We start from the raw sequence: 12546 nt of genomic DNA on the forward strand, positions 1-12546 counted from the left end.
TTTTGTGGAAAACCTCTTAGAGGGAGTAAAACAGGGCCAAGAAACTGAACATAAGAAATGGGAGAGGAAAGGGTGTCTTAAGGTGTAGTTAAGGAGAATTATAGGAGCACTAGGAGTCTGTGAAGAGGGAAAGGCCTGATTAATTTTGTGCTATAGTGGCTTTCCTGGTTCTGTGACCATGGTGTTTGTGGGGTAATGCAGTGGCAAAAATGTGGGTATAACCTCCTAATGAATCCAGCAGGTGTGGTATGAGTGCTCATGTGCTGTTGCAACATTACTTTTGGGAGATTTCTGACAGAAAGTAGAAAGGTACATGAGATGTGGCATGAAAGCAAAGAAAGCTATTGATGTGCTTAAATTGTATGTGATTCCCTTGCTAGTTGGGCCCAAGTGTGTTCTTAGGTGCTGGCTGAACAGGTTCTGGAGGCTGTGCTGTTGGAAGTGATGAACCAGAAATGTCTACTCTGCTTCAACAACACCTGGTCATCCGCCTACTGTATTTTGAGACCCTCATCATATTGTGCAAATATGGGAAAGACCTATAAAAATGAAATGTCCACTGAGCATTACTTGAGAGCTTAAACCATCTTTAATTGGGTGTGTCAGTAAGGCAAAGTAGGAACACACCAGCTGCTGTATTTTGTGCTTTCATGTTCTACACTGCCTACTGTCTTCACCTGTTTTGTTTCGGCCAGTTTCAAAGTAGGCTTGATATTAAAAAATCACTTATTTTACTGTATTTTTTGAAACGGAGCCATGCCCTCGGTTCAAATAAAAGCGACTGTTGGCTGATTTATTGTTATTTCTCGCAGAAGCGAGGAGCGCTGAGTTGCAGAGTCGGTGTGTTTGTGTTTGCGGTGGTGGGTGTGCCGCGAGCTCGGTGCGGGGCGCCTGCAGCTGACTGGCCGCCTGGCACCGGCTCCCGCTTGGGTACCTAAGTGGACTTTTGTCTTTTAATTAGTGCAAGCTCATTAATGCAAAGTCAGAACGGGGTATGTTACTAACAAAGGTGCCTAAGCAACGAACAAATTACAAGGTTTTTTCGCAGGGTCCCCCTGCTGCCCGGGGGCGCACTCGGTACGTTACTTAAGCAGGTGCTTTCCGCGGGGGGACGCGGAGCCGGCGCGGGGGGGGCTGGCGCCGCCGCCGCCGTGAGGTCATAACGCACAGGAGTGTCCCGAGGCCCCGCCCCTCCCCTTCGCCTCGCTGCTACGGCGGCCGCCACCCGCGCACCCCCCTGCAGGCGGGCAGGGCCGCGCCGGGGCGGGCGAGGCGCAGCGGGGCCGGCAGCGCCTCCGTCCTCCCGGCCCTCCGGAGGCGGCGAGTGGCGCCGCGCGGCTCGTTCTCCGCCCGCGCCGCAGCGTGGGGAAGGGGTTGCGCTGCGGGAGGCGCTCGCTGAATGAGCGGCTGAGGTGAAGGAGGAAGCGAGCGGCGCTGCGGCCCGGCCGGGGGAGCTGACAGGGGATCCCCCGGAGCCCCGGCCGGCGGGGCGGGGCGGCGGCGAGGGGAGGAGGCGGCCCCCCCCCCCCCCGCCTTGGCTTCCCCGCGGCCGTCCCGGCTGGCGGCCCCTCGCGGCGGGCGGCAGGGGCATGTCCGCGGCGCAGGTGTCAGCGGCGCCCGCCGAGCGGCGGGGCTGGGGCGCTGAGAGCGGCAGCGGCGGCCCGGCGGTCAGCCGGCCCCGGGAGCCGGAGGAGCCCCGGCGGCCGGAGCTCGGCTCACCCCGCGGGGAGGAGGCCGCGGAGGAGGGCGGCCGGCGGTGGAAAGCGGTGGAAGCCCCGCCGCCCAAGGAGAACCCGTGGACGAGGCGCAGACCCGCGTGGGACAGCCCCTCCCCGCCCGCGGCGGACGGGCAGCTCGTGCCGCAGGACCCAGGTGCGGCGGCCGGGCCGGGACCCTGCGGGGAGCGGCGGGCCGGGTGCTGGCTGCCATGGGGTGGGGAGCTGGGGTGGTTTGTTCGGGGTTGATTGGTTTTGCTTTTGGGTGGGTTGGTTGGTTGGTTTGTTTCGGTTTTTTTAGAAACGAAACGCGCGTGTGTGCCGTCGCTCCCCGGGCCGGCAGCGCGCTGCGGAGCAGGGCCCGTGCGGGGCGGCCGGCGGTGCCGCTCCGCGGGAGCCCAGCCGGGCGCTCTCGCTTTTGACATACATGGGCAGAGGAGGGAAGCGAGCGAGGGGAGGTGGGGTCCGGCCGCCGCCTTCGCCCGGCTGGGGAGCGGGAGGGAACGGACGGGGCGGCTCGGCGAGGGGAGCACCCGGGGACACGGTGAAGGGTGAGCGAGCTGCTGGCTGCGGGCTCCCGGGGCTTGCAAATGGTTACTGCGGCCCGGGGCGGCGAGGGCGACCTCCAGCGAGCCCCGCGTTGCTCTGGGCTCTGGTACGGGAAGAACAGGACTGGTAAGCTGCTTGTTTCACTTTGTTTTTCTTGAGACATATTGCTAAATCCCGTGTGTTTTACCACAGGTCTTTTTTTTCCACCTAATTATATAGTAAGGCCCTCCGTATGATCCGTTACTCGGTTTTGCTTTCCAGAAGATTTGGGTTGTGGAGGCTTTAAACATTAACAGAAGCAGCTGGTTTGCTTGCTTTCAGGATTCAAACTGTTTATGTGGAAAAAGATGAACCGAGAGTAGCCACAGTATAATTTTCTGGTCTTTAATCCCTACACATAAGATAAAGCTACTTTATAGGCTCCTTACTGACTAAATAGGCAGATGGCTTTACAGAATTGGTCACTGAAGACCTGAGTTGAAATTGTCAGGCTTTGTGCTTAGGCTAGCAGAGTTCCTAGAAGTTAGCAGCTTCTTGGAGTACTTTTCTTGGCTGGAAGCAAACTGCTGACCTCAAAATACATATTTCAACCCACGTTTCCTGAGAACGTCAATCTCAGCACTTGCTCCTGAAGGCACTTGACAAACCTTTTTGTGATCCGACAGTCACTTTCATCCTTGAATTAAACATGTACTTCCTTCACAAAGAGAAGTGTGTAATTTATAGTTTCATGTATGCAGGTCATGCAAACAAAGAGTTTTCCAGACCACAGCATTGCTGCTTACCTGAAGATGAAACCTTTTGGCAACATATATACTAATCTTTATCATCTCGACTGTTTTGTTTGTGTGTACTGACGCACTCGTAAATACCTACTTAGGCATGGCTTCTACAGTCTGCCTTGCTGGGCAGCAGCTTGTGGTCTTGCCCATACATGAAAGAGAACTTGTCACTCGTTGCTTGATGTGGCAGTAATAATAATGGTACGTCAGAAGCACTGGGAAAACTTCTTTTGTTGCATTAGCACCTCATGGTCCCAGTCAAGCCTCATCTGAAAATGCCTAACCTTCTGTGAAGTTTACTCTTCCACTTAGGTAAAACACACAAATAGCTGTTGAAGGGAGAGAAAGGAGGCAGTAAGTTCATATACTATGCACATTTTGTGCTTAATTTGATTATTTCAGAGAACTTTATTTTTTTTCTATATAAAAGTTATGCTCACCATTTATCAAATTAATACTAAATTGAGTAGTTGCACTAGGATATCTGTTTTAGTGGTGAGTGTATAATTTAGCAAATATGGGAGTCACTGTTGCTGGTAATGGCGTTGGTGAAGAACATACGCCAAGGTGCTTGTTTTGGTTTGGCCACCACCGAAAGCACCTTGAAGGAGCCACCGCTCTTTCCTTTGTAAAAGATGAAGCAGCTGATCTTTCCTGGCTGTTTGAAGGAAGAAATTGCCATGTGCCTCCATCTGCAATGAGAGTTGAATTTTGGAGTAACTAATTGCATGTTGGCCAAGCAACATCAGTCACACTAGGCCCCTGTGAAGGTAGTAGTATGGAAATTAGTCATGCAAAATAATAAGTAGATGAGCAGAAATACTACTGAGTTGGAATGTAAAAATATCCATAAAGAGGATAGTAAAATGTAAAAGAATCTCACATCAAAGTAGTGACTGAATCCTGTTTGACTTGTTGATCCTGGCTTAATTTGTTGGAAGTTTCCTGAGACGTGTACGTATGGCATGTTCAGTGATAGTTAACGCACTGGAGAAGATTGACCCCAGTCATCTTTTGACTTTCAATTTAGTGCAGTATTCGTTTGTGACACAGGCAAGCTTGACTGTTGCTACTGAAACTGTTAACGTGACCTGACAGTAGAAGGAAAAAAGTAATCTAAAAGAAAATTCTTGGCAAAAGAATTTGGTCAAAGCATTGTTAATGTGACCTATTATTTTTTTTTTGTCTCAGATATGTTAGTAGGTTTTAATCATGTTCTAGTAAACTGAACACCTAATGTAATCATATTTGAATTTTTCATGCTATGTTACCGCAATTCAGTGTTCCTGACTAAGCCTGTTATTAAACTTCTCTTTTAAGCATAATAATTTCAGAATTATACAACTACTTTTGCTTCCTAATCTGCATTTAATTCAAGGAGAAAGACTTGTAGCAGTATGGAATTGCGAGTGAAATTAGGCTTCTGTCTACTCGCGGCGATCCCGAATGCAGGGAGTCAGCTTTAGCATAGGCTATCAGATGGCGACAGGTACTGCTGGGCTGTGTCTTCCTCCCCTTGTAGCACTCAGGTGATATATCACACTAAGTCTTCAGATCTTTGAGTTGAAGCTCTTTGAGTAAGAGGAGAGGAGCAGTTGTGAGGAAGAAGTCCTCTATAATCTTGTAGATAATTTTTTACAAGGTTACAAGATAAGCTTTTTTTAAATTGAACCAACAAGATGTGTCCATATGGAAGCTGTGGAACAGCCTCGCGTTACTCGTGTGTTCCCTGTCTTTCCTTTGAGTCAGGTTTTTCCTCAGCTATACCTCAGAGCTGGGCTCTCATGGAAGGGGCTAGTTACCCTTCCTCCGTATAAATCATTTGTCCAGTATAGACTTGTTGAAATTGTTTTATTACAAAAGTTCTCCCGCCTCTTTGATGAACCCTGAAGTGCTCCCCTTTATGTAAGCTTGCAAAGGGAATCTGAAGGACAAGTTCTCTAGTCTTTGCGTGATTTGTTATGGCTGATGTGGATCTCTAATGATTATTTAGATAATTATCTAAATTTTTTTCATTAAATTTATTAAAGTACTCAAGCAAAATACCTGCACTGTGTGAGTGGTTGAAGTGAGTTTGCTTCCTAGTGTGCTTGAATGATGTAGTTAATTAAAATAACTGCACGTTTCAGCCTTTTGTGTTGTGCTTGTTTTGTCTTTCTTCATTGCATTTATTTCTGGGCATCAAAGAACACCTTTTATCTGATTTATATTTTGGAAGCAGAACTAGTTCATTGTAGTGCTCTTGTATAAATTAATTTGCTTTAGTTTGTTAGCAAACAGGTTGTAAAAGTACAGTTTAGTGAAGATATACCGTATCACTAGGAATAGCAAGCTTTTGATTAGTAAATTGTTAAACTGTTTATCAATTTTTTTGGTGTATCTGAGACAGGTATCATCATTAGTTTTCATGAATTCGCTGAGTATTTGAATAGCAGCTTTTAAAAATTATTTTAAGATTTATGAGAAAGTACAACATTGACAATTACCCCAACCCTGAACGGATTAAAAACATTATAAGCTGTCTGTATTTTAGTTGTACATAATAGCATATGTAATGGGGGTGGGGGGGGGAGGTGTCTTTCCAAACCAGAGACCTGTTATGAGACAGAAACCCCTCCTGCTGCCCAGTCCCTAAGATACAGCACTGGCTTGCTGTGTTCTAGCATAAGTTCCCTTTAAACCACAAAAGCTTTTGTAGAAGTAGAGTCACAGGTTGCAGAAGCTTTCTATGAAGAACCAAATTAAAAAATCAAGGTGAGAAATGAAGTGCAAGGAAAATAAATAGTATAATGATTATTCAATCGTGTATCAAGGATTTTTTTCCCCTATTGCTTGTTGTGTTGAGAAACGGACCTTTTCTGAATGTAACTAGGTAGAAGGATGCAAGTGTCATAACTGACTGCCTTGGTTAGTTATTCAGTGTGAAGAAGGTCAGTCTAATGTAGTTTGGCTACAAAGTGCTGAAGTATTGCAGAAAAGGATGTTAGCATAATTACTGGGATTTTTCTTTTATTTCTCAGAATCTTGGATCTAAATCCATGCTCTAGATTTAAATTGTTATATACTCCCATGGATTGTTTTGTCACATTTGCAACACTTTCACGTTTATCCGTTAAAACAATAGATAAAAGTATAGCTTATCTTGTTTAAAAATTGATTAAATTGTGAAGCTTCAAACTGAACATTGAAAGCAAAATGTTGTACAAGTTCAACAAATGTGTTCCTCTGAAGTTTTGAAGAATTGTTCTGCTAAGTGATTTCAGCTGCCTCCTGAAGCACTTCTGATGTTTATATGATGTTACTTCTTTACTAAAGGAAATATATGTGCAGTCCAAGTAAAAATAAAACTTGAACATTGCCTAGAAATCCTTACAGCATAAACTACATTTGTATCAAAGTTAGAATGTGTTCCACCTTTCATTAGTAGACTTTGCTTTCAGAAGAAACTGGCAATATCATCCTTCTCCTTCTATCAGAAAAATAATTACTTGCTGACTGGTTGTTTGCAGAGCTTCAAACCATCCAAAGTACTACTACTGAAAATGTAATTTGTCTTGTAGTTGGTTGTACTTTCGTGATACATTTTTTTGGTACAAACTTCTCTTATTTCTGCACAGCATCCAGTCTGCTTTTCCTTTTCTGTTGGCATTGTCCCAGAGGATTGCTGCTGTTTTCATGGTTCCAAAATTCATCTTAAATTTTTCAGAACTCTCGTTCCATATATCTTGACATACTGCACTTGGCGTATCTACACATCTATGTCTTTCTGCAGAAAATATCTCCTGTTAAGATGTGGTGTATTAAGAGACTTGGAAGAACCGTAATACAAGTAGCTTTGAAGGCTGATTTCTGTTTTCAAGTGGATGGCATCTTCACTGGATAGAGTTCGGTGATTGAAATATGATCATGGGCAATTAAACTTTCTCATCTTTGGTTGGTTTTATTATGTCCTACCTTCTGAAAATTCAGCTGAAACTCAGCAAGTAAAGTAATTGAAGAGAACTGAATTATTTTATCTACATAGCATGCCATTACTGAACAAGTTAGCTTGTAGCATATGACTGAATAAACCATTTTAGTACAGTTAGGTTGTAACTAACAATAAATAGTTTATTTGCAAGGGCTTGTTGGGTTCTGCTGCAGCAATGTACTAAAGATACCATTTCTGGGTGTTCAGCGCTGTTATGTGATGTTAAACCCAAATGCCGGGGTAATATTAAGCGTAGAACATTTATCTAAATGCACACTGAAGTGAGTTTTGCCTGAACAATGGCTTTAGGCCTGTTGATGACAGCACAACAAACATGATCTGGCTAAAACCTTCAAGTGATCTGATGTTTTGTCCTTTTTCTCTTTCATCCTTTTTTTTTTTTTTTCCTTCTCCTTTATCTCCCCTTTCATCCTTCACGCTAAAATCTGACTCCCATTCAATAAGCCCCAGAAAGCTGGTCAGGAAAGATGAGTTACCTTTGGTTTTGAGCACGGCTCTTTTGGGAGGACCAGGAACTCTGTGGAGTTGTTGTGGGTAGGGAAGTAGAGTGCGGTGAGATCTCGGGCCTTTGAGTTTGGAAAGGGCATCATCAACTAGGCGGCACATTGCCTAATATTAATTTTCTATTCATTTAGTGTGCAAATACATCTTCCGAATCCTGGATTGCTACACACAGATAAGACAGATTCCTTAAAACGAGTTGGATCTCATTCTACTTGATTCAGATGGCCTCTCCTGCCATCTGGAATAATATCTCATGACTAAGATAGTGCAGTGACGCTGAGTCTTTTCTTTTTTTGATCCCTTGTTACGCCCTGGTGACACACAGAGTAGAAGTTCTGGCAGAGCAGTCCTACAGCAGCAATTTAAGTAAAAGTGCTGTGAGATGGGAAAACGGTTTCAGTAAGCTAATTGAACAGCTAAAGAGAGATGTGTATTTACAGACTATGGAGGCCAAATGCTATGGCCAGTCAGTTTACCTTTACAGATAATTAGCAGTTTTGGTATTGGAGAAAATTGCAAATTTGTTTGCTATTCCACCTCTGTAGCTCTTTGTCTTGTTTTGTAAAGGGCCATTAGTTTACTATTGAATGACAAGTAAAAATGAGAACTACACAGTCACTGTGTATTTCTAAAACTGAAAGCTCTCAGTCTACAGCTAATTGGGGCTGAATGACAAGAGAGAGGCAGTTTGGAGGGAGGAGGTGCTTTGTTTTAAAAAGCAGATCTTTAGGAGAGGAAAATAACCTGCTGGTAAATGGTGCCGCAAAGGTCCCAGGTTGATCAGGATTCACGTCTCGTGTTGCATATAGCAATATTAATATAAATTACAGTGGAATATTGAGTGTACATAAGTTTATGCCTCTAACGTTCACAGTATATTCCAGGAAGCAGACAGAGGGTTTTCAGAGTCACTGGGCACGAGGGTGGGGTTCCCAGTGTGAAGCTGTGATAAGGAAGATTAGCAAAGTCAGTGGATGTCAAAGAGATAAGGGCTGAGGAGGTGATGTTATCCCCGTATGAAATAATAATCCACTAGTGATTTCAGTCATGTTCAATGTTTCAAGCTTGTCTTGCAGTAAAATACTGAATAAGAAGTTTCAAAGAAAGGTTGTGGCCACTTTTCTCTGGGAAAATACGCGTTGGGAGAACAGAACCAGGATTTACCAGGCAAAATTAAGAGGTGATTTCCTCTGCCTCAATTCTAATCTCCAAGAAAAATTACCTCACACTAGTGGTTTCTTTCCCCTGAATGCCCAACACAAAAAGTAAAACACAACCGTCCAGAACAAGCAAATTGAATTAATATACAGAAGGGTAATTGCCCATGTATTAAAAACCTTTGTAAATTTAAATAGACTGTTTTTTAATGTAAGTTTTTGATCCCTGATCATTAGACCAAATAATATTGCTGTATAACTTGTTTCCCCCCAAATAAGACAGGATCTTATATTAACTTTTGCTCCAAGAGTTGCTTACTTTTTTACATGTATAGCTGCCTGGGTGCTATTTCTATTGACGTTTTTAATGAACTGTAACTAGGGCTTATTTTTGGTGTAGGGCTTATATTTCGAGCATCTTCAAAAATCCTGAAAAACCATGCTAGGGTTTATTTTCTGGGTAGGTCTTATTTTTGAGGAAACAGGATATATCCGAGAGTTATTTATATTGATTTCTGACAGATATTACTGGTAGACATATAACAGACTCTTGCTCAGGAGGTCAGACAAGATCATTATTATAAAGTTTAGGTCTTGACTCAGGATGGTTTTGAAAATGTAGGAGTGTCAGCTTCATTGCACATGCTCATATTTATCATGTATCCATTCTGGAATTTGGACATTAAAATTTATTAGTCTTAATGTAATTTTTTATAGTAATTTTATCACCTTTCCTTTTAATTTTTGGCTTGATTATGAGCAATATGGCTACATTTTATTTGGCATTTGAGTAAATGCTTATAAAATGAAATTTATAGGAATTTGTGAATATGTCATTTCTTCTATGCTTTTTCATGCTTGCATGATGATCAATTTTGTAAATTAGTTCTGTTTTCCAAATATAGCTTCTAATAGGAAAACTTTAAAAATATGTTCATTTTCTTTGCTAATTCTTAGGTTAAAATACCAACATTTTGAGATAGTCTTGATCTTCTAGCTGAGCAAATGATTAAAGAGTGTGCTATGCAGTATCCTGCACACCCAGTTTTCAAATTATTTGCACTCATTATGAATGTGAGTTTTTCAATATTATGTACTATTAGTTACTTTTGGGAAATGTTCCTTTACTTTGATACCAAGGCATCAAAAAACCTTTGGTGTAATGTGACAGATAGTTAAATAGAGCTGTTACAGTATACCTTCCATACTCTTCTAAAATGCAGTCTAATTCTTCACCTGAAAATATTTTTTGTCTTTTTCAGAACTGCAAAATTCCACTAAAGTTATAAAAGCAGCAAAACCCAGGACAAGGAAATGCAGCAAGGTTTGTATTTGCCAGAAGGATGTTTAGTTATGTTGAACTGATTATGGTAGAAATCCAAGTTAATCTAACCTGTTAATCTAAACTGGCATGTAGCTCAGCTGGTAATATGGTAGGAAAATAAAATAATTTCAAAAGAATATTTCTGGCTGTAAATATTCACTATGGTAAATAGCTAATATTACTAAAATAAAAAGATAGCAAGGTATTTTGAAGTTACAACTGAAATATTATGTTCTGTCTTGGTGACGGTAAATTTTGAAGACAAAAAAAGTAAAAAAGGAAAGGAAATTAAAATTAGAAGGGAAGCTAAAGTGCTATATGTATAAGAGATAAAGAAAGGCACTGTTATTTAACAGAGCAATGGAAGTATATAAAATGTGAAGAGTCTGCAAAGAAACAACTTCATTTGAGCACGAGTGATTATAGATTTGGTTTGGAAATCCTTTTTGCATATCATGTTAGTGATATGCTTTATGTGCTGTTATAAAATTGTTATTATGACAACAGGAGACACTGAATCCTTTTACTGAAAATTTAAGTTTCTAAAATTTTGTATAACCACCCCTTTTCAGGTTGAATTAACACCTCTGCTCAAAGGTCTTCCAAAAGCTAAAAGACTTTTAAAGCGTAGATACCCTTAAATCACATAGGAAGCTACATGTAAAACAATATTTAGTCTGACAGTTTTGTGTGTGCTCAGAAGTTATAAGCCCTCTTAGTTTTTTTAATAACAGAATGTAGAAAATTTTGCTTGCTTGCTGTCTTTTTGGCCGTGCTTACTTAATGTATTCCTCATGAAGGTGTTCTTCAGACAGTTATACTAATCACAGGCTAGGTAAGATGTGTTGGACCGTGATTTGGATGTAACTGCAATTACTAGCTCTTTCTACAGCTGATCATATTCTTTTTTTTAAGAGTTTTGTGCTTATTTTCTGTTGTATTTCTCAGTTTCTAAAATTTGCTACTTCTAACAATTCTGCTCAAAGGGATAGTTAGGGCGTCTGAGTCATGACTGACATCTTTCATGTGTTAAAAAGGACTGAATTTAGGAAGTAGTACAAACTGTTTGTCGTCTTTGCAGGCTAGTGATTTTGGTGATATCACAAACTGGCCAACACCAAGTGAGATAGCAAACAATGAAGTAAGTATCCTTGGTTACCTTCGGTATTATTTTTTAAAAACTATATTGACTAAATATGATTCCCTTCCCCCCCCCCCCCCCCCACCAGATGTGCTTTGGGTGTTGTAGGGTTTCAGCAGAAATGTCCGTAATTCGGAATACTGATCCATGCTTAACTGTCTGCATTGGTACAAGAGTTCTGAACCCTTCACAAGCCCACACATCTATATTCCATGTATCATTAGTGGTGTGTCATGGACATGTAGGCAAAATTGTGCCGTGTTTACTGTACCATTTTAGAACTTCTATTTTCCACTCTTTGGGAAGTTTATGTGCAGACAAGAGGACCCACGACCTTTGGGTTTGTGAGTGTGCTGCCCTCCCTTGTCACTCAGATTGATTTGTGCAGGTTGTCTTAGGACAGCTTATTTGTCCTTGCTCCATCCCTATTCCTTTGATCTAGTTTCGCCTTGCTGGATGTTTAGTTAACACTGTTCCATTACATTATCTTCCTTTTCCTGCATCTTAAGTGATAAGTACATATATACCTTACACCTCTTTTATGCCATGTTATTTAAAATGAGGACAGAGCACAGCAAGCTATTAGGTGCCTGTCATCTTTCACTGCAGGGTGACAATAAACTGAGGCAGATGCTCTCCCTTAACCCCCGCCCTCCCCACTAAGGAAAGGGAATAGGAGGAAAAGGGAGAGAGACTTGCAAGTTGAAAGAAGTTTAAAAATGCTTTACTAATGCTACTAATAATTAGAGGAAACAACACAAAATATACAAAACCAATCTTTAACTTCCCCGGGGGCAGAGCCAGCACAGCTTGAGTGGCTGCAGGGCAGGCACCCGGAAGTCCTGGGCTGGGCTCCACAGCAAACTGGAACTGGATTGAGGGATGCAGGGTCTGGAACCAGGCCTGGGATCGTAGGCACGACTGGCAGGGTCCTCTTCAGATACCAGCCATGGTTGAAGAGAGTGAGACCCTCATGATCTCACACTTTTTATAGGGTGTATGATGTGTATGGGATGGAATACTTAACTGATCAATTTTAGTCACCTGTCCTGTGCACCGCTCCTTGGAAATACGCCCCTCTCACTTACAGAATGTGTGAAATGTATCAGTAACCTTGGCTGCCATAGCGATAAGTTCAAACCTGGGGCTCTTCTGCATACCATTGCTACGGTTAACACCTCCAGAGCAAAGAGTATCTGAAAAACAGGCAGCCAAGTTCAGAAAAGTGCAGTTACTTATAAGAACTTAACTGAAAGAGAAACTGGTCTTGTTTTTAACAAAACCAGGACAGTGCCATTTCACTCTTTGCTTTAGTTCTGCAGCACCCCTGTGATGCTTTTACTGTTTTCTTGGTGAGGGAAACCAGTAGATTTGGGTTCAACC

At 42.4% G+C, this 12546-nt stretch overlaps 1 protein-coding gene across 6 annotated transcripts in view; it reads left to right on the plus strand.

Moving 5' to 3' along the window:
• The first annotated feature begins 1230 nt into the window (after positions 1-1230).
• LARP1B (La ribonucleoprotein 1B) overlaps positions 1231-12546 on the plus strand; it is a 34041-nt gene continuing 22725 nt past the window's right edge. For 2 of the 6 annotated variants that reach the window (XM_080343507.1, XM_080343508.1), the window contains exons 1-3: positions 1233-1872; positions 9961-10022; positions 11104-11163. In XM_080343507.1, the coding sequence (XP_080199633.1) occupies positions 1590-1872; positions 9961-10022; positions 11104-11163 (405 nt within the window). In that variant the 5' untranslated portion in view covers positions 1233-1589. Of the gene's footprint in view, positions 1873-2232; positions 2391-9960; positions 10023-11103; positions 11164-12546 lie in introns of those variants that run through there. The other 4 variants (XM_080343505.1, XM_080343506.1, XM_080343510.1 and 1 more) reach the window with 4 other exon arrangements.

Source organism: Nesoenas mayeri, assembly GCF_963082525.1.
Source record: "Nesoenas mayeri genome assembly, chromosome: 4".
Lineage (NCBI taxonomy): Eukaryota > Metazoa > Chordata > Aves > Columbiformes > Columbidae > Nesoenas > Nesoenas mayeri.